Raw genomic sequence first — 23,076 nt, forward strand, 5'->3', positions numbered from 1 at the left:
GATGACACAAAGGTTGGAGGTGTCGTTGACAGTATAGAGGGCTGTTGTAGGCTGCAGTGGGACATTGACAGGATGCAGAGATGTGCTGAGAGGTGGCAGATGGAGTTCAACCTGGATAAATGTGAGGTGATGCATTTTGGAAGGTCAAATTTGAAAACTGAGTACAGAATTAAGGATAGGATTCTTGGCAGTGTGGAGGAACAGAGGGATCTTGGTGTGCAGGTACATAGATCCCTTAAAATGGCCAGGGTTGTTAAGAAAGCATATGGTGTTTTGACTTTCATTAACAGGGGGGATTGAGTTAAAGAGTCGTGAGCTCTTGTTGCAGCTCTATAAAACTTTGGTTAGACTGCACTTGGAATACTGCGTCCAGTTCTGGTCGCCCTATTATAAGAAAGATGTGGATGCTTTGGAGAGGGTTCAGAGGAGGTTTACCAGGATGCTGCCTGGACTGGAGGGCTTATCTTACGAAGAGAGGTTGACTGAGCTCGTACTTTTTTCACTGGAGAAAAGGAGGAGAAGAGGGGACCTAATTGAGGTATACAAGATAATGAGAGGCATAGATAGAGTCGATAGCCAGAGATTATTTCCCAGGGCAGAAATAACTAACACGAGGGGTCTTAGTTTTAAGCTGGTTGGAGGAAAGTGTAGAGGGAATGTCAGAGGCAGGTTCTTTACACAGAGTTGTGGGAGCATGGAATGCGTTGCCAGCAGCAATTGTGGAGGCAGGGTCATTGGGGACATTTAAGAGACTCCAGGACATGCATATGGTCACAGAAATTTGAGGGTGCGTACATGAGGATCAGTGGTCAGCACAACATCGTGGGCTGAAGGGCCTGTTCTGTGCTGTACTGTTTTATGTTCTATGACATTATCCTGCCTGCCCTCCCTCTGGTTGGAAACAGAATGCTAATGCTAAGGCAGACAGTGGAATAATGGTAATGCCACTGGTCTTATATGCAGAGGCCCAGCATGAGTTCAAATCTCACTGTGGTGGAGTTTAAATTCAATCATTTGTAGGCGGCACGGTGGCACAGTGGTTAGCACTGCTGCCTCACAGCGCCAGAGAGCCGGGGTTCAATTCCCGCCTCAGGCGACTCTGTGAATTAAAATTTTCTTTTTCCGGTCTCTTTTGATTCTTGACCCAGCAATGGGCATGCCACCACTGGTCCCTGCTGCCTCACAGCGCCAGAGAGCCGGGGTTCAATTCCCGCCTCAGGCGACTCTGTGTGGAGTTTGCGCATTCTCCCAGTGTCTGCGTGGGTTTCCTTCGGGTGTTCCGGTTTCCTCCCGCAATCCAAAAATGTGCAGGTTAGGTGAATTGGCCTGGCTAAATTGACTGTAGTGTTAGGTGAATGGGTAAATGTAGGGGAATGGGTCTGGGTGGTTGCGCTTCGGCCGGTCGGCATGGACTTGTTGGGCGGAAGGGCCTGTTTCCACACTGTAAGTAATCTAATCTAATCTGAAAAATAAACAACCATGGCAAAGACCATTGACAGGGCAAATGGGTTCCTGACATGCATGTTTGTCAAGTTAAAATGTTTCCCATGGAGAATACAGGAGTGAACAATGGGAAATTCAGAGTAGATGCTTAAAAATCTGAAACCGTTTCTATTGAGTGAGATTTAGTAGACTGACACAACTAGGACATTCACACCCATCCTCACTCAGATTTGACGAGTGGACTATCCATATTGGCTTCTTCCTGAGGTCCTCAACATCACTGACATAAACCTTCAATTTGATTCATTCCACATGATCCCAAGAAATGGCTGAAGCTACTGGATACTGCAAAGGATATGACCTTTAAATGCCTTCTGGCAAAAGTACTAAAAAAGTTATGTTCCATCGAACTTACTGGGTCACCAGCTATTTCAGCAACAACACTGGCAACTATCGATCAATATGGAAAATAATACAAATAGATCCTGTCCACAAAAACTAGAACATATCCAATCGAATCAATTACCACCCTATAGACCTACTCTCCTTCATGAACAATGTGTTGGAAGGAAGTGTCAACAGTGTTGTCAAGCAGCAATAATCTGCATACTGCCATTCAGTTTGGGTTCCACCACGCCCTTTCGGCTCCTGACCTCATGATAGTCCCGTTTTAAGTGACAGGTAATGACCATCTCTCTTGGTGTTTAATGACATTACCATGATGAATCTGCATTTGTGTGTTGGTATCCACAGACCTTAATTGCTAATGGAGTCTTTCATATCATTTCCAGAAGGTCTTTTGAAAGTTTACTTATGCTATCATGTGCCATTGTAATGTCATCAGACCAGACCTATTCAGGTCTAACTGAAATATTGTTTCCTCAAAAATATCCAAGGTTAGTCAAGTAAGCATTGATGTTTTATTTTACACAAAGTATTATTAGGATACAGAAAATATTACTGTAATGCTATAATGTCAGGCACTATAGCTGGAATGTTTTGAAAAGCTAAATAGTCCTACTGCTGGTACCAAGACTGGGACCCTAACCCTTTAGGCAGGAGCCAAGGATCTGTGTGGCATTTTACCAATGGTCAATTAAGTGGCCACTGCAAGGGCAATCATCCAAATGAGTATGGCAGCCCATCTCCCAAGGCTGCCAGAATAATCAAAGATTGAAGTATTTTAGTTTATATTTATCTATCACTGATAGATGTAGCCACTGCTGTTGGTGCAGGCAGGAGAGGTGTTTCCATGCTAAGCTGTCCTCAAAGGCAAACTTTTTTTTAAACAGTTAACATGTGGGAGTGGGACTGATTGGGATACACCCTGTGGTAACAGTGCCATAGTTCTGGGGGTGGGGTGGTAGTCAGCACCATCAGGCATTCCTTTCAGAAACCCCAAGGTTTATCTGGTGGTCTCCCTACGTGCTGGTGACCCCTCCCAATGCTGGTGGGGCAAGAGGTAGCTCTCAATTGAGGATAATAATTGTTTGTGCACCTCCAGTCAGTGAGTGGCCAACTAGCTGATATTCTCCCTCCTGAGAATATACAGGTGACAGACAGATGTCCAGCTCTCTTTCTAAAACCTTTTACTGCCATTTTGAGCCCTCCTGCCTGACCTGCTGTGCTGTTCCAGCAATAAAGTTTCAGCTTTGATCTCCAGCGTCTGCAGACCTCACTTTCTCCTCCTGTCTCTTAGCCTTTTTCCAGAGAGCTGATTAAAACTTAATCTTATAGCTTCATTTAAAATGTACCTGGTTAAACAATTGTAAAGGAAATTGATGAGATAGAGAGAATATCATAGTTACAAAATGGCATGATGGCTTAGTGGTTAGCACTGCTGCTTCATGGCGCCAGGGACCCGGGTTTGATTTCAGCTTCGGGTGATTGTGCAAACTTCACACAGACATTCTCCCCATTCTGCATGAGTTTTCTCCAGTTGCTCTGGTTTCCTCCCACAGTCCAAAAATGTGCAGGTCAGGTGAATTGGTCATGCTAAATTGCCCATAGTGTTTGCTGCATTAGTCAGAGGGAAATGGGTCTGGGTGAATACTCTTCGGAGGGCCGATGTGGACTTGTTGGGCCGAAGGGCCTGTTTCCACATTATATGGAATCTAATCTAATCTAACATAACTTCATCTGAAAATTCTGATTTGTTACAAGCATAACTGGTTGTTTTGTTTTATTCATGTGATTTGTGGTAATCTTCATGTCTTTTCAGTCCAAAGTTCAGTCTAAATACATATTGGTTCCACATCTTCTGAAGTCTCTATATAAGATGAGCATTGTCTGGGTTGAGTCTGTCAATTTTATTTTACTGTTATCAAACTTGTTCTAAAATTATTTGGCACTATTGTCTTTTTAACACTGTGTGTTTATGCAATATCTCCAACATACCAAAACTTTCCAGGCAGATCACAGGAATATTTTCAGACAAAATTTGGCACTAGGTGTTCATATTAGAATTAGTATTAGTATCTTGGTTCAGAAAAGGGGACCAGAGCTTGGTTTTGAATGAAACATTGAAAGATGAGAAAACAGTTGAAATGTGGAGAGGTTGAGGAGAAACTTCCAGGGTTCTGGCCTGGACAACTGACAGCAATGTTGCTAATGCTGGGATAAAAGACGTCTGATGAGGGGAAAAAAAAGCTTTTCTTTCAGATATCCTCCATGTGATTACTTGGCTGAGCTCCAAGAATAAGCTACTCCACTTGGATCTCAACAAGCAACAGTTGCACAGTGGTAGGGAGGGAAAACTTTGTATAATTGCCATATCTATTACCTTATAGTAAATGCTATTTCTTCTCTCAGCCTGTGTGTTTACTTAGACATGATTTAAGTGGTTTGTAGTCAATAAAAACTTCTGACAAATATTGTCAATTGCTATAACAAAAACAGAAATTGATGGGAAACTGAGCAGGTGTATAGAGACTCAACTTATGTGGAGAGACAGCAGAATTTACATTTTGGGTCCAGTGACCCTTCTTCAGAACTTACTGTAACTAAAAAAAAAAGAGGTGGGAGAAGGGGGACGGAGTAAACAATAGGTAGAGATGGAGCCTATAATGGGCAGACAAATGATTTTGGTAAAGGTCAGCCTGGGAGAATTGATAAGGGAGAGGGTGTTCAAACCCTAAAGTTGTTGAACTGGATATTGAGTCTAAAAGACTGCAGGATTCCCCAGTGGAAAGTGAAGTGTTGTTCTTCTACTTTGTGCTGAGCTTTTTTGGAACACTGCAGGAGGTGGTGTGTTAAAATGGCAGGCGACCAGAACGTAATGGTCATTTGTGCGGACAGATTGTAGACGTTCTACAAAGCAGTTGTCTAGTCTGCGCTTCATCCCCAAAAAATGGAGGCTGCATTGTGAGCAGTGAATACAGTAGACTAGATTGAGTGAATTGCAGGTAAATCTTCACCTAGAAGGTGTGCCTGAAAGTATTAAGAGGGAGAAAGTAAATGGGCAGGTGTTACACCTTCTATGATTGCATGAATGCTATGGGAGTGTAGGAGGAGTGCACCAAGGTGACCAGGAGGGAACAGTTCCCATGGAAGGCTGACAAGGGAGGGAAGGCCCGAAGATGGCATCTTGGCAGAGGTGGTGGAAATGGCAGTTGATGATCTTTTGGATGTGGATGCTGTTAGGGTGGTAGTTAAGTACAAAAGTTCTGTAATGCTGCAATGGGAGGGGAGAGAATGTGAATAGCTATGGTTGATTGATAGCCGTGAAAATATAAGGCTAATATATTTTAATAAGAATGTTAATTAAATATTTTTGTCTGGCTCTCCACTTGAACTAGACGTTCCTTTGTGCTTCTGAAAGGCTGTAAAACATGTTTCTTTGCAAAGGTCCTAAAATTGTGTAGCTGCATAAATATTCCTTCAAAGCAGCCAACAAGGGCAGGTGTGCTGTAATGTGGGCTGCTATTCACACTCATCTCTCATGACAGCAAAAGTTTTGGAAACTGGAATGAGGGTGAGAATTCAGAAACAAGTTTTGTTTCCCAAATGATTGACAAATATTCAGGCCAAGGACTGACAAGCTCAATGAAGAATTTCCACACAAAAGTTTGAATCTTATATGTTGGGCCAGTTCTGGTTCAATGAAGACCAAGGAGACACACTAGGGTACAAGGAAAAAATAATTTAATGCGTGTGTGGATACCTAAGTGTTATGAAGGGTTATGGAAGGTCAGTTTGCATGAAGAAGATGGAAGTAGAACATACAGTGTAACAGAAAAGATATTGTTGTATATTTGTATAGGTATGTTGATTTGAGTCCAATCATGCGATGTAATAAAGATGTAATTGGTCATTTTGGGTGGAAAACAGCTTACCTTGCTGCCTGTAATGTAAATAGCTCTAGTATAAAGCTTCTGCTGTTTAAAATTTCAGCCTCCTGGTCCTCCTTGTAAATTGATGGATATGGGCTCAGCTCACTGTCAATTGGAAAATCAAGGTGTGAAAAGTCTGGTCCAAGAATGTTTACAAAGCATTCTTCCAAGAACTTTAGTTTCTAATTAAGTTCCCCAATGCATGTTTAACTTAAGGTTTGGAACTTCCTTCCCTGTGAAGATCCGTCTGCTTGGTGCATTGTCCTTTAAAGTCAAAAAGTGTGGCACTGGAAAAGCACAGGCAACATTCGGGTAGCAGGAGAGTTGACGTTCTGGGCATAAGCCCTTCATCAGGAATGAGGAGGGGCAAGGGAGCTGAGAGATAAATGGGGGGTGGGGGTGGGAATGGGGCTGGGGGTGAAGATGGGTGTGATAGGTTGGTGAGGAAGGTGAAGTAGAAAATTGGATAGGAAGATCGATAGTTGGGACTGGTCAAGTGGGTGATGCTGAGTACTTTAGTACAAGAGAACTTTTCATGCCAGGAGAATCCCCAGTAACTCCATAGATTATTAAAGAAATTATTCAGATATTTAATTCTTAAGCAAAAACAAATGTCTCAATCAGCTGGTTCAAACATCATTCCAAGACTTCAACAAAAAATGAGGAGAAAGTGTCTGTTGCATTGTTGAAATTTCTGTCATTTGAAAGAAAATGTAAAACTACACCTTTATCTATCTGTTCAAATTGGTTGTGGAAATCCTGTGTACTTTTAAATGAGGTTCTCTTATTTTCCTATGACTGTCCTCGATCAATTCCACAGTCAACCCTAACTCTTTCGTGATCCATCTAGGAAATTACTGAATGCTCATTTCCACTGCTCTTGAAGTTGTCGTGCAAGTTAAAGGTTTAATCAAATTGCTCACAGTCCCAACTTCCCTGCCTCATGAACTCTGGTTAACACAAATCACTGACTACGTTTCCACAATGAATAAGAAACTAAAATTTATGATTGATCAATCAGTTCTAACCACAGGCAAACAAAATATGAATTATCAACATGTAATTCTTCTAAAATTAAACTCCATGCCTCCTCAAACCTTTAAAATAGATGCAGTGAGTGAAGAAAAAACAAATTAGGCGAACACAGTTTAATAGCATCAGTCTACAGGATTAAATGAGGCATCTTCTTGCTTCTTACAAGTCATTCTGATCTCTCATATTCTTTGTAAGTCTTTTCAGTTCTTTGCTGCAGACACATGGCTGTTGGCACAATAACTGTTCAATGTCAACTGGTTGGAGTGGCATCTAGACAAATAGTGAGTGAGGATAATTAATATCTTCCAATTTTTTTGTTCAATATTATTTTGTTAGATAGTTCTTTGCAAGGAAAGAGAGACGATGTTGTCTTTCTCAGAGTATTTCTCTGCCATTGTATTGTTTACGCACAGGATCCTTGGCATTTAGATATTTAAAATTCCTAGTGCTTTCTTGTGAGCAGCTTAAAATCGACACTCACTAAGAAATCAAAAGGAGTAAGTGGCTGGCTTTATTTTAACTGCTCTATGCCCCATTTTTGCTAGCTAAGGGAATTAAAGTCAGGGCCCCAGTCTTGCATACATTGCAATGCAATTATTCAATCATTATAATTGCAAACAGAAATGCTTGGCGGGCAGAGAAAAGATACAAATAATGATTTTACTTGCTAACAGTCAAAGCAAGTTTTATTCACTTTGCTGAATCGCTTGTCCTCAAACATGGAAAAAGAAATGAACCACATGTTTTTTGCTCATTTGTTAATTTTTGGCATTAACTTTCTTTTATAGTGCTATTAACTGTCTTGAATCACTTGTCTTTTTATTTCCAGTCCAGGATTGTTTGCCAGGGTTGTTATTAAAACCATTCTGTTCAAGTTGACCTTTGTGCCTCCAACAGCAAGAGTGTGATGTCGATTTCCTCCCTGTAATGATTTTCCGGTTGGTCTGTTAATAAAACTCCAACCTCTCTTCCTTAGTTGGGCTGTGATTTACAAAATGGTAATATTAAAGGGTCTGGAATGAGATTGTTGACCATTATTGCTTCAAATTGAAGGAGGCAGTGAGCTACAATTTTTAACAAGTTGAAATATATCTCATTTCAATAGATATCTTCAAAGCTTGCTGCCTGTGACTTGCCCATTTTAAGTGTGAAAATTCAAGACATTGTGTTTAGATACTAATATTTTCCAATATCCCTTCTGTGCAAAAACATCAAATTCCAAATGAAAAAACATAGAAGGAAGACAGAAAGGAAATGATCTACTGAATGATCTAACCTGCTCTGCATGGTTCTAATAACTTTTGCTGCAAAATTTACACATTCTCCACTCACGCTAGCCAGGCTTTCTTTTTAAAAAAAAAAATTCTTATGGGGAAAAATATATAAACATCAAGCAATTGACATTTATGCAGGAGAGAATATTGGCATGACTTATATTACTTACACGTTGTATGAGCTGATCTCCATCCCTCCAGCCAGATGTAAAAGGTCCAGCACTTGCTAAAGGAATGTAAAAGCACAGCATTGACTCCAGTTCTGAAGAAGATTCATGCTGGACTTGAAACTTTAACTCTTTTTCCTGTCCACAGATGCTACCAGACCTTTGTGTTTCTCAAACATTCTGTTTCAGATTTCCACTATCCACAATATTTTGTTTTATTACAGCATTGACTTTGAGCTGCCACATTTTTCCATGAGATCACTATCCTCTAGGACAAAAGTAAGGCTGTCCATAGATTCTACAGCTATATGGTGCTATTCCCTTTGCACTACATACCAAGTCTGGCCACATCAGTGGAAAGCCTAGAATGTTTTTTAATTAAATGCCAATTCACAAGCATAAAGGCTTAAAAAGGGAAAATAATTATCCTGGATATATCTTATTATCTAAGTATTGATTTCTTCATTGTTAAATATATTTTAAATTTGATTAATGTGCTACTAATTGAAACATTGAACAGGGAAGTGATAGATTTTACAGACTCTCCAAAAACAGTAAGGTAAGTTAATTCGTTGGGATGCAAAAAATTGATTTTCCGACAGCAAAGATGAAATACGAAGATAAATTCAGCAGCACATTGTGTTGAGCATTGTGCAGTCTGTGGTAGGTTAATAATTGTAATGCATTGTGTATGTTGTGATATGCTTGATATGAAATAGTTTTTAATAAAGTCATACCCGTGGGATAAAGTCAGCAGTGTAGAAGAATCGCATGACACCCAGTTCATAACCAGGTAAAAGTGATCTGCACTAGTTGACTTTTGTGCAGTTGTGTGTAAGTTAAATGGTTTTCCTTGTTTAATTCCAAGGCACATGGGAGGTGAGCAAGAGAACTGAGTCTTTTTAGAGGCTTAGGGTCAGGAAGGATAAATCGATGGTGAGAGGAGATTGTGGAGTGGGTGTAGAGGAGTGAAAGAAGCTTCCAGAGGATGGCAGAAAGTACAGTCAGAGGCCTGAAACAGTGAGGTAAGAATGGCATATCATCATGGGTGTGGTAGTGTGGGGGAAGAAGTGTGTGAAGTAGTAGGGGGGCATATCAGTGAAGGTTAGAAAATTTAACGCTTAGTGGTGGGGCAGTGCTATCCACATATGTGTCCATGTAAGAGTCCATTCAGGGATGTGAATTCACCTATAACATTTCAATTGTCCTACCCATGCATGATCTTGGACAGTAGACTTTACATTGCATTAACAGAAGGGTTAGCTGTCCCGCAGAGTGGCAAATACCACACCAGACACTTGATAAAAATTTAGTGTAACTAAAAAGCACAACATTGTTTCATCTAAGGGGCATGAATAGGGTGAATAGCCGAGGTCTTTTTTCCCCCGGGATAGGGGAGTCCAAAACTAGAGGGGAAGATTTAAAAGGGACCAAAAGGGCAACTTTTTCACACAGAGGGTGGTGGGTATATGGAATGAGCTGCCAGAGGAAGTGGTGGAGGCTGGTACAATGATAACATTCAAAAGGCATCTGGATAGGTAAATGAAGGCTTTGGAGGGATATGGGCCAAGTGCTGGCAAATGGAACTAGATTAATTTAGGATATCTGATCAGCATGGACGAGTTTGACCGAAGGTCTTGTTTCCATGCTGTACAACTCTATTACTCTACCTACAATAAAGCAAATGTCCTAACTTTTCTGCAAACATCCATATGTGCCAGTATGTCCAACACGCTGACTAAGCCATTCTCAATAAATAATGATAAACATGTGAAATGAAACCAATTTAATTTGAAATATTTACAAGTAAATTTAATTTTGAAAGTCAACCACACCACTTTAACACTCTCAAGAGTAGGCCACTCAACCCCGACTGCTTGCCCTGTCATTTGATAGAATTATGGTTTATCTGATTGTGGCCTCAACTCCACTTTCCTGTCCACCTGCTAAAACAAGCTTGTCTAACAGGTGGCTCTTAGGTGGCCTAACATTCTACAGAGCCTACAACCTGTGGTGTAAGTACATGTGGAAGATTTTGGTTGCTCCTGCAATCAAGCCACTTATCTGCCACCCCTGCTGCTGATAGACTCAGACTCAGAGGAGAAATTTTAAAATAATTGCAACTGGTAAACCTTTGGTTCCTCACATTTTTGAGTAAAGTGTTTTTAAGATAGAAACCTGGGTAACATTGGTTTTGGGCACTTGGGGCCTAGTAGCTTATTTAACTTCAATTTGATTTTGTTTTTCCTTGGAGTTTCGTGACTGACCAAAGTCTATATCATCTGCAAAGTGTTTGTAGAAGAGTGATAGTAAACCTTTTACGATCATTGTTGATTACATTGCAATTTGTAGGGAGCACAGGAATTAGGTCTGTAGAATTCTAACAATGCATTGTTTTTTTTTCAGAAAATATGGGATGTATAAAGTCAAAGAACTTCACTGAAGAGCCAAAAGAATTGAAGGAAAAACCAGTACGTAAATCTGAACCAACTATTTATGTGCAAGATCCCACATCCAATACACAAGTGCCAGTAAGTAGTGAAATGAAGGAAAATCCTCATGGCACAAAGCTGGATACATACATAATATCTATTAAAAATCCATGTCCTACTTACAATTCTATGATCTTAAACTCCAGATTTGTCAGAGTTACTTTATTTACCATTCAACCTTTCATCACCAGTAGCTATCATTGTATTTTACTTTAAATAAATATCATGAACATCAAATTAAACAGTCAGTCTACATCTTAAAATATTCCTCTCCTCAAAGCTCTCTAATGCTCTCAGCTCTTTCTCTATTTTCTTTCATGTCTTTCTCTACGTTCATCATATCCATAACACTTTGTTCTGCTACCTTTACTAACTTTGGGTGGCACGGTGGCTCAGTGGCTAGCACTGCTGCCTCACAGCGCCAGGAACCTGGGTTCAATTCCCACCTCGGGCAATTGTTTGTGTGGAGTTTGCACATTCTCCCCGTGTCTGCGTGGGTTTCCTCCCACAGTCCAAAGATGTGCAGGTTAGGTGAATTAGCCATGCTAAATTGCCCGTAGTGTTAGGTGCATTAGTCAGGGGTGAATGTCGGGGAATAGATCTGGGTGGGTTGCTCTTCGGAGAGCCGGTGTGGACTTGTTTGGCCAAAGGGTCTGTTTCCACACTAGGGGAATCTAATCTAACGGTTACTTAGAGATGATTCCGTCCTTGGATTTTGAAACTCCCATTCTCCCTCCTTGATATTATCTAATCAAATCTCAATCCATCTGCTTTTGCAAGTTAACTTCCATCTCTGACCTCCATTTTCGTCTCCCAAATAACTTTACCAAATTGTCATCTTATGTATGACTCCACGTTTGAAATGTTTCAATCTGCTTTCTATCTCTGTCTCAATTATGATACTGCCCTAAGCTCATTATAAATCACACCTTCTGTGACTGAGCATGAAGCACCATCTCCCCTTTACTTTTCTGCAGTCTTTGGAACAATTGACAACAGCAATGTCCTCCAGCATTTGACTTGGGGATTGTTTTTCTTTGTTACTTGGTTTCTCTTTTCCCTAACTAATAATGAAACAGAAGTAGGTTATTCAATCTCTTGAGCTTGTTCTAAAATTTAGTTCAATCATGGTTGAGCTATTCATTCATGTCTATTTAACTGCCTTAACTCCATGTCCTTGAAGCCTTCGTGCAACTGAAGTTCATTGCTCTCTAAAAATACTTAAGCATCTATAGACTTTTGCTGGGCAATTCTCGATTTCTACTATTCTTAATATAAAAATAGCTTCCTGATTTCTATCCTGAAAGAAATGGTTGAATTTTAAAATTATGTTCCAGTGGTTTCGATTCTTTAAGCAGAAGAAATTGTTTCTCTATATTTACCCCATCAAATCCCTTTTAACATTTTAATCATTTCAGTTAGAGACTATCTTCCATAGTCAAGGAAATACCAACTATGTGTATGCAACAAGTCCTGAACCTAAGTCACTGTATCATTCTAGTGAATCTGTACTGGACCTTGTTCAAGGACGAAATGTTCTTCCTGAGCTGTATTGTCAAAATTGTATTACGATAGGAAATGACGAAGACAAAGTACAACTGAATTACAATATTGAATATGGTTACGCCTGTGCATCTGCTGTTGTGCTCCTATGTTTTTAATGGTAACTAGAGAAGTGCGTAGATGGTAACTCGCAATGTATTGAAATAAAGCTAATTAATTTTTATGTTTTAAATTGATGTAGCGCAGGATCAGGAAGGTGGTTATATAAGTTGAGATTATGATGTATATTTTTATATTTACATTATTGAGTACTGAAATATGAACCTTGTTTCAGAGTTCAAACCAGGATTCTCATCTATTACCTGGCCAGAAGTTTCAGAAATTTGAAGGTAACTTACAACGAGCTGAGAATAATTCGAAAACCTCATTCATTCTGTTTTGATTTTGCACTCAAATTAACATAATGCCTTCTATCTTTACATGACAGAGACAGATGGCAAAATAGTTATTGCCTTGTATCCATATGAAGGAAACCATACAGATGACTTGAACTTCAAAAAAGGGGAAAGGCTGAAAGTGCTTGAAGAGTAAGTAGTTAATATTTCTCTATTTCACTAACTGATTAGTTATAAATACACAGTTTAGGTTAGTTACTCTTCAGTGTTTTACTACTGCATTGTAGAAACAATAGAAAGTAAGCATGCAAGTGTAGCAGGTAAATGAAGAAGGCAAATGGTATGTTGGCCTTTGTAGTAAGAGGATTTATGAACAGGAGCAAGACTGTCTTGCTGCAATAGTACAGGGCCTTGGTGACAGCAGAACTGTGCAATTATGGTCTCCTTATCTGAGAAAGGATATTAGTCTGAAACACTACAAATGTCTCTTCATGCGACGGTCCTGCCATAGAAACAGAGTCATACAACACGGAAGCAGACCATTTAGTCAAACTTGGCCATGCTGATCAAATTTCTCAAACTAAACTAGTACAATTTTCCTGCATTTGGCTCATATCCCTCTCCTGGATTAGTGGTGCTGGAAGAGCACAGCAGTTCAGGCAGCACCTGAGGAGCAGTAAAATCGACGTTTCGGGCAAAAGCCTGATGAAGGGCTTTTGCCCGAAACGTCGATTTTACTGCTCTTCGGAAGCTGCCTGAACAGTTGTGCTCTTCCAGCACCACAAATCCAGAATCTGGTTTCCAGCATCTGCAATCATTGTTTTTACCATATCCCTCTCCGTCTATTGATGTACTGTCCAAATATAGAACATAGAACATAGAACAATACAACAGCACAGAACAGGCCCTTCGGCCCACGATGTTGTGCCGAACATTTGTCCTAGCTTAAGCATCCATCCATGTACCTATCCAATTGCCGCTTAAAGGTTGCCAAAGATTCTGACTCTGCCACTCCCACAGGCAGCGCATTCCATGCCCCCACCTCTCTCTGGGTAAAGAACCTACCCCGACATCCCCCCCTATACCTTCCACCCTTCACCTTAAATTTATATCCCCTTGTAACACTCTGTTGTACCCGGGGAAAAAGTTTCTGACTGTCTACTCTATCTATTCCTCTGATCATCTTATAAACCTCTATCAAGTAACCCCTCATCCTTCGCCGTTCCAACGAGAAAAGGCCTAGCACTCTCAACCTATCCTCGCACGACCTATTCTCCATTCTAGGCAACATCCTGGTAAATCTTCTCTGCACCCTCTCCAAAACTTCCACATTTTCCCTAAAGTGAGGTGACCCAGAACTGCACACAGTACTCCAAATGTGGCCTAACCAAGGTCCTGTACAGCTGCAACATCACTTCACGGCAGGGTTGAACTCTATCTGCCACTCCTCAGCCCAGCTCTGCATCATATCCAAGTCCCTTTGCAGCTGACAAGAGCCCTCCTCACTATCCACAACTCCACCAATCTTTGTATCATCTGCAAATTTACTGACCCATCCTTCGACTCCCTCATCTAAGTCATTAATAAAAATTACAAACAGCGGAGGACCCAGAACTGATCCCTGCGGAACTCGACTTGTAACTGGGCTCCAGGCTGAATATTTACTATCTACCACCACTCTCTGACTTCGACTGGTTAGCCAGTTTTCTATCCAATTGGCCAAATTTCCCTCTATCCCATGCCTCCTGACTTTCCGCATAAGCCTACCATGGGGAACCTTATCAAATGCCTTACTAGAATCCATGTACACTACATCCACTGCTCTTCCCTCATCCACATGCTTGGTCACCTCCTCGAAGCATTCAATAAGACTTGTAAGGCAAGACCTACACCTCAAATCCGTGCTGGCTGTCCCTAATCAAGCCGTGTCTTTCCAGATACTCATAAATCCTATCCCTCAGTACCCTTTCCATTACTTTGCCTACCACCGAAGTAAGACTAACTGGCTTGTAATTCCTGGGGTTATCCCTATTCCCTTATTGAACAGGGGCACAACATTCACCACTCTCCAGTCCCCTGGTACCACCCCTGTTGACAGTGAAGACGAAAAGATCATTGCTAACGGTACTGCAATTTCCTCTCTTGCTTCCCACATAATCCTAGGATATATCCCATCAGGTCCGGGGGACTTGTCTATCCTCAAGTTGTTCAAAATGTCCAACACATCTTCCTTCCTAACAAGTATCTCTTCTAGCTTACCAGTCCGTTTCACACTCTCCTCTTCAAAAATACGGTCCCTCTCGTTTGTAAATACTGAAGAAAAGTACTCATTCAAGACCTCTCCTATCTCTTCCGACTCAATACACAGTCTCCCACTACTGTCCTTGATTGGACCTACCCTCGTTCTCGTCATAAATGTTGTAACTGTTTCTTTTAAATGTTGTAACTGTAGCTGCATCTACCACTTCCTCTGGGAGTTCATTCCACATATGAAACACTGTGAAAAAGTTGCTCCTCATGTCCCTTTTGAAACGTTCTCCTCTCAGCTTAAAAATATGCTGTCTAAGTTAGAACTCCCCTGCGCTAGGGAAAAGACTTTTGCTATTCACCTTACCAATGTCCTCATGAATTTATAAACTTCTGAAGGTCACCCTTCAATCTCCTATGCTTCAGTGAAAAAGTCCCAGTCTAACCAGCATTTCCTTATAATTCAAAGCTTCTAGTCCTGACAAATCCTTGTAAATCTTTTCTGAACCATTTGCAATTTAATAACATCTTTCCTATAACAGGGCAACTTGAACTGAACACAGTACTGCAAAAGTCCTACAGCTACATGGTATCTCAACTCCTATACTGAATGGTATGGGCAATGAAGTCAAGTGTGTTAAACATGTTCTTAATCACCCTGTCTATTTGTGTCACATCTTTCAAAGGACTGTGTACCTATATCCTTTGGTCTCTCTGTTAGACAACACTACCATCTCAGGAAGCAGCCTGTAAATCTTTCTTACGTTCCCTCCATAGTCAGAACATCCTTCCTCAGGTAAGGAGATCAAAACTGCATGGTATACTCTGGGTGTGGTCTCACCAAGGTCCTCTTCAAATTGCAGCAAGATGGCCCTGTTCCTGTTTGCAAATTCTCTCGCAATGAAGGCCAAAATACCATTCACCTTCTTCACCGCTGCTTACTTTCAGCAACTGGTGCACAAGGACCACCTGGTCTTTTTGCACCTCCTTTTTTCCCAATCTATCACCATTCTGATAATAATATACCTGCCTGTTTTTGCTACCAATCTGGATAACCTCACATTTATCCACATGATACTTCATCTGCCTTTTATTTGTCACATTGTCTTGTCCAAATTGTACTGAAATATCTCTGCATCTTCCTCCACACACTTCATGCTTCTACCCAGCTTTGTGTCCTTGTCTGTCACCAAGCAGGAGCATGTGTCCAACCAACCCCTATTCCAATTGCTGATGCATATGTGCATTCTCCCACCACTAGTTTCTCAGGAGAGGTGGGAAGCAGGACGTGACAATGACATCAACAGTGGGAGAAAGCACTGGTGGATGGAATGTATGCCAAGTAGCAATCACAACTGTTCCTGTTCAGCTGCAGGAGTTCCAGTTTTTTAAGTAAACCATGACCGTGTGTATTCTCTGTACTATCTAAACAATGACAATAGCATGGGTAAACTGCCATATAATTTGTGTGCTGTGTTTAATCAGGAAAGATATGTCTCTTTTGTATATATTGCACCACAAATAATTGGATTTTATAGATTGCCACCATTCAACATTTTATTTTTTACTTAGAGCAATCTCATCAGTACCATTTCACCATGGTGTATATGGAGAATTACACCCAAAACGAATTATTTGTGGAAAGCATGTGAGATTGCTAGTTTACTTTAATTGTTATATAGAAACAATGGGCTTGATTTTAAGTGCCGCTGATGCTGATAAGAGGTGAGTTGATATTTAAAAGCACAATGTCTTTTCCATGACTCCTTACCATATCTCCAAGGCTATTTACTGAAGCTAGACCTAGAAGATGCTGTGGCAAGTGGCCTATTAAGATTTGTTTGTAGATGCCAACTAGAATTTTCCTATCACAGAGTCATAGAGATGTACAGCACGAAAACCGACCTTTCGGTCCAACTCGTCCATGCCGACCAGATATCCCAACCCAATCTAGTCCCACCTGCCAACACCTGGCCCATATCCCTCCAAACCCTTCCTATTCATATACCCATCCAGATGCCTTTTAAATGTTGCAATTTTGCCAACCTCCACCATTTTCTCTGGCAGCTCATTCCATACCTCTACATGAAAAAGTTGCTCCTTAGGTCTTTTTTATATCTTTCCCCTCTCACCCTAAACCTATGCCCTCTAGTTTTGGAATCCTCCACCCCAGGGAAAAGACTTTGTCTATTTATCCTATCCATGCCCCTCACCATTTTGTAAACCTCTATAAGGTCTGCTTCAGGTTCCTGCATTTGACAGGGACCGGTTTATTGAATTTGAATTTCATCATCTGCCACAATAGGATGTCCCCAGAACCCATGTCCCCAGAATTTTAACCCGTATCCTCTGGATAGCTCGGACAGTGACGTTACCATTATGCCACCTCTCTCCAGTGGTGTCTGACTGCAAAAGCCATATTTATTTAATCTCTAAGACTGTTGTAGTGGGAGTATGTAACCCTCTCCTTCATTTAGTTGTCACTACTGCTTTCAATTTGGCCACCCAGGTTTGAGAGCGTATCATCCTTCCATAAATAAATGGTGAGTCCACACTCTAGTCATAAATGGGTCACTCTGGTGAAATCCCACTCAACATTTCCCTCAGTTCAGCCTTCTAGCCTTCATTTCAGCCTGAAGACAAGGTTCAGAAAAAGAACTTCAGAAACTTTTGCTCCATCTTTGGCCAAGATTCCTGTTCTCAAATTCAGCTTTGGGCAAAGAGAACAAAAATTGAATCCAAGAATAAGTTGCTGTTTCTTGTTATTCACTTCTATAGAATCTTTGAGCAAAGTCAAAGAGCAAAAAACCAGACATTTTTTATTTTGGTATAACTTTTTTTAAATAACTAGACTGATTAAACCACATGAGCCAAAGAGTTCTCAGTTTTGATCGCACTTTTCAGATTTTCTTCCATTCATTCACAGTAGGGCAGTGTTGGCCTCGGCAGTGGAAGATCTTCTATGGGACTGCTTAGAGTTGGTGGACTGGTCCATATTCAAGAATTTAGCGACAAACCTAAACGAGTATGCCACTACCATCACAGACTTCATTAGTAAGAGTGTAGCAGATTACATGTCAAAGAAGTTACTCCAAATGTTCCCTAACTGGAAACCATGGATGAACCAAGAGATCCACTCCCTTCTGAAGGCCAGGTCTGAGGTGTTCAATCAGATGACCCTGTACAGGTACGATCTTTGCAAAGCCAGCAGAGACCCCGAAAGATAATACCAAATTAAGCTTGAGAGCCATACTAAACACACTGATACTTGTTGTTTGTGGCAAGACTTACACCACATAACAGACTACAAAGTAAAGTTGAACAGAGTTGCAGGTGATAATACATCCATATCTGATTTGTTCAATGCAGTCTATGCTCATTTTGAACAGGATGTCAGAGAAATAATGTCACCTATCCCAACAGCTTCAGATGCACCCAAACCCACTACCACAGATTTTAGATCAGCCTTCTTGAGAGTGACCCCACAGAAAGCCACTGGCCTGGTCATTCACTCAGATCATTTGCAGACCAATTGGTAGGAATATTTGCTGACATCTTTAGCCTCTCCTTAGTTCAATCTGAAGTCTCCACCCACTTAAAGAAGCCCACCATCATGCCAATATCAAAGAAAAATTATGCAGCATTCCTCAATGACTACTGCCCAGTGGCACTGACCTCCATAATCATGAAATGCTTTGATAAGTTAGTCATGACTGACATTAATTCCAGCCTTTTCTTGATTGTTTGCGATTTGACTACCGATGCAACAGGTCCATTCTCCCTGGCCTGACCCTCATCCCTGGAATGTTTGGATTGCAAGGATATCTAGGTCAGGCTTCTATTATTAACGACAGCTTCACCTTCAACTCTGTAATTCCAAACAAACTCATCACCATTCTCTGAGACCTAGGTCTCGGCTCACCCCTCTGTTACTGGTTTCTCGACTTCCTGAGCCATAGATCGCAATCAATAAGAATAGGCAACAACACCTCTTTCATGACAATCCTCAGCACCAGTGTCCTGCAAGGCTACGTACTCATCTGCCTATTGTACTTCTTATACACTCATAACTGTGTTGTCAAATACTGCCCCAACTCCATTTACAAGTTTGCTGATGACACCACCATTGTAGGTTGGATCTCAAACAATGACAAGATAGAAATCAGATAGTGCATAGTGCAAAGATGACAATCTCTCCATCAATATCAACAAAATGAAGGAGCTAGTTATTGACTTCAGAAAGGGTAATGGAGGGCACGCCCCTATCTGCAACAATGGTGCAGAGGTGGAAATGGTCCAGAGTATCAAGGTCCTGGGAGTGATGATCACCACCAATCCATCCTGGCCCACCCACATTGAAAGCATAACAACACTTCTACTTCCTTAAGAGGTGAAGGAAATTCTCTGAAACTATAAAGAGTCATGAACACAGCCCAGTCCATCACGCAAACCAGCCTTCCATCCATTGACTCCATCTATACTTTCTGCTGCCTTGGGCAAACAACCAACACAATCAAAGACCCTTCCCACCCCGGTTATACTCTCTTTCACTTTCTTCATTGGGCAGAAGATATAAGAGTTTCAATACATGTATGAACAGATTCAAGAACAGCTTCTTCCCTGCTTTTATCAGATTTTTGAATGGGCTTCTCAACTGTTGATGTTGATCTCTCCCTTTGCACCTTCTCTGTCTGTAACACTGTATTCTGCACTCTGTTCTGCTACTTGATGCACTGCATATGGTACGATCTGCCTGTAGACCATGCAAAAGAACATTTTTCACTGCATCACAGTATATGTGACAGTAATAAATCAAATCATATGTTTTCTCTGTCAAGTAGAGGTGATGTACTGAAATTTTGTTTTGTTTTCAGAAAGACATTTCTTAATACCACCCTGCCCCCATGAGACAGGAAGATAAGACTTTCATCTCCTCTGTCTACGCTGTACAATAAATAGCTATTTAAACAACCTTGTTTCAGTGCTCGAAAGGAAACACAAAAGGAAATGACTCCTTTCACTCTGCAAGGCCATCTGTTCTCTGACATACATGGCTAATTCTGCTAATGAGACGAGGCTTGAGCACAAACCAGTTTGATGCATATGGATGCCGTTAAAATTCATCAGATTTTCACCCACTCACCTAGGCTTAAAATTACTGCTGCTAATCAACCAGCTTTTTTTTTTAATTAGTTTCATTTCATAGAATTTCTATCATTTGATTGTGAAATGCCATGTAGACTTTGCTGGGAAGAAGGAAGAAAACATTTTCAAACCAAGCTTTTTTAAGCACAATGGCATAATTAAAATTGGGTTTTCTACTGCCCTTTTGCTTTTTGTCGTCATTTTCATCACCATTTGCTTTTGTCATTTCTCCTAATTTTCCTGATGTCAATTGGTCTACAGTCTCCATGTTTTTGAACATTGTATAATGCTAAAAATACTATAAAAATAGAATCTCTGCTTTATCTTAAACTGAGAATTATGTGTGAAAATGTTAATCATTTGCCTCACTTATTTCAATGTGGAAATGTATAAACACGTACGCATCACTGTTATTTCCTGAGACATCAGAAACTTCCTGATTAATAACATAGTTCCTTTGGGCATCAGCTGACTTTAGCAGAAGTCGGTGCATAACCAGAATTTCACACGCTAACCCATCTGAATTCTATGATGAGTCATCACTTTTCTAGTCTGTACAAGCTTCTTCCTATGATCAGTAATCGATGTTAGCTATTGCACCTTGACCAAAAGTCATTATGGAGATATTACGGCATCTGACTGTTTGTTTGGTTGCACCTGAGCATGCAGAATCTCGCTTTTTAATGCCACTCATGGATTTGCCACTGACTTTCCATCAAGTAGTTGCAATCAGTGTACTTTCCAAAACGTCCCTTGGCTTTATAGAGTTTGCCTTTCTCCAGTTTATAAATCTATCAACAAAGTGGATGACTGTTAGCAGGATTTACCCCTGTATTTTTGAAAACATCATCTTTAAACCTTTCCACTGGTTAGAACTGTTGAAATTGAATTATGATGAGGCAAAATGCTTAAAATGCAATGCCACTTCAAGGTGCAAATGCATGAATAAATCAACCTCGATGAAAAGAATTACAAAAAAAGTGACCCCCTATAAATTAGATAATTATCTAAACTTGTCATGATCTTAAGAAAACATTTGAAAACTTTAAGTAAAAACATTGACAGTTACTACCTGGATGGATTAACTGACAGTATGACCATAAGACATTAGAAGCATAAATAGACATTCAGCCCATCAATTCTCCTTGTCATTCAACAAGATTTTGGCTGATCTGAATCCTGAACTCCACTTGTTTGCCTTTTCCCATAATCTTTGATTCACTTACTGATTAAAAGTCTATCTATCACAGCTTTAAATATACTTACTGAGCCAAACATGATAGTCCTCTAAAGAATTCCACAGATTTGCTACCCTCTGAGAAGTTCCTCCTCATTACCATCTCAAGTTCTGGACTGTACCACAAGGGGAACCAACCTCTCAGCATCTATTCTGTCAAGTCCTCTAATGATCTTGTATGTTTCAATAAGTTAACCTCTGTCATCTGTTCAAATGAATACAAGTCCATCTACTAAACTTCTCCACAAATGAAAATCCTTTGATACCAGAATCTAGTGAATTGTATAATCTAGCACGGTGGTTCAGTGGTTAGCACTGTTGCCTCACAGCACCAGGGACCTAGGTTCAATTCCTGCCTTAGGCAACTGTGTGTGCAGTTTGCACATTCTCCCCGTGTCTGCATGGGTTTCCTATGGGTGCTCCGGTTCCCTCCCACAGACCAGATGAATTGGCCATAGTGTTAGGTGCATTTGTCAGAGGGAAATTGATCTGGGTGGGTTATTCTTCAGAGGGTCGGTGTGGACTTGTTGGGCCGAAGGGCATGTTTCCACACTAGGGAATCTAACCTAATCTTCTCTAAATTGCTTCCAATGCCAGTATATCTACTCTTGGATAAGGGATCAAAACTGGTCACCCTATTCCAGGTGTGATCTGACTTGTGTCTTGTATTGCTTTCGCAAGATCTCCCTATTCTTATGTTTCATTCCCTTTGAAATAAAGGCCAAAATTCCATTTGCCTCTCCTATTATTCACTGAAGTTAGACAATATAGAAAATAGACAATAGGAGCAGGAGTAGGCCATTCAGCCCTTCGAGCCTGCACCGCCATTCAATATAATCATGGCTGATCATTCCAAATCAGTATCCTGCTCCTGCCTTATCTCCATAACCCTTGATTCCACTATCTTTGAGAGCTCTATCCAACTCCTTCTTAAATGAATCCAGAGAGTGGGCCTCCACTGCCCCCTGTGGCAGAGCATTCCACACAGCCACCACTCTCTGGGTGAAGAGGTTTCTCCTGAGCTCTGTCCTAAATATGTCTACCCCGTATTTTTAAGCTGTGTCCTCTGGTTCGGCACTCACCCATCAGTGGAAATATGTTTCCTACTGCCAGATTGTCCAGTCCTTTCATAATCTTATACGTCTCAATCAGATCTCCTCTCAATCTTCGAAACTCAAGGGTATACAAGCCCAGTCACTTCAGTCTTCCAGTGTAAGGTAATCCTGCCATTCCAGGAATTGACCTCGTGAACCTACACTGCACTCCCTCAATAGCCAGAATGTCTTTTCTCAAATTTGGAGACCAGAACTGCACACAGTACTCCAGGTGTGGTCTCACCAGGGCCCTGTACAGCTGCAGAAGCACCTCTTTGCTTCTATACTCAATTCCTCTTGTTATGAAGGCCATCATGCTATTAGCCTTCTTCACTACCTGCTGTACCTGCATGCCTGCCTTCATTGACTGGTGTACAAGAACACCCAGATCCCTCTGTACTGCCCCTTTACATAAATTGATTCCATTGAGGTAGTAGTCTGCCTTCCAGTTCTTGCCACCAAAGTGGATAACCATACATTTATCCACATTAAACCTCTGCCATGCATCTGCCCACTCACCTAACTTGTCCAGCTCACCCTGTAATCTCCTAACATCCTCAACACTTTTCACCCTGCCACCCAGCTTTGTATCATCAGCAAATTTGCTAATGTTATTGCTGATACCATCTTCTACATCATTAACATATATTGTAAAAAGCTGCAGTCCCAGCACGGATCCTTGCGGTACCCCACTGGTCACTGCCTGCCATCCC

The 23,076-nt window shown here is 40.9% G+C and overlaps 1 protein-coding gene across 2 annotated transcripts in view; it reads left to right on the plus strand.

The window, feature by feature from the left end:
* The window catches only part of lyn (LYN proto-oncogene, Src family tyrosine kinase), a 125,617-nt gene that overhangs the window by 13,139 nt on the left and 89,402 nt on the right, over positions 1-23,076 (plus strand). The window contains exons 3-5 of one of the 2 annotated variants that reach the window (XM_043688377.1): positions 10,657-10,781; positions 12,580-12,634; positions 12,733-12,832. In XM_043688377.1, coding sequence (XP_043544312.1) covers positions 10,662-10,781; positions 12,580-12,634; positions 12,733-12,832 — 275 coding nt within the window. In that variant the 5' untranslated portion in view covers positions 10,657-10,661. The remainder of the gene's footprint in view (positions 1-10,656; positions 10,782-12,579; positions 12,635-12,732; positions 12,833-23,076) is intronic. The other variant, XM_043688378.1, reaches the window with a different exon arrangement.

Source organism: Chiloscyllium plagiosum, chromosome 4 (genome assembly GCF_004010195.1).
Source record: "Chiloscyllium plagiosum isolate BGI_BamShark_2017 chromosome 4, ASM401019v2, whole genome shotgun sequence".
Taxonomy (NCBI): domain Eukaryota; kingdom Metazoa; phylum Chordata; class Chondrichthyes; order Orectolobiformes; family Hemiscylliidae; genus Chiloscyllium; species Chiloscyllium plagiosum.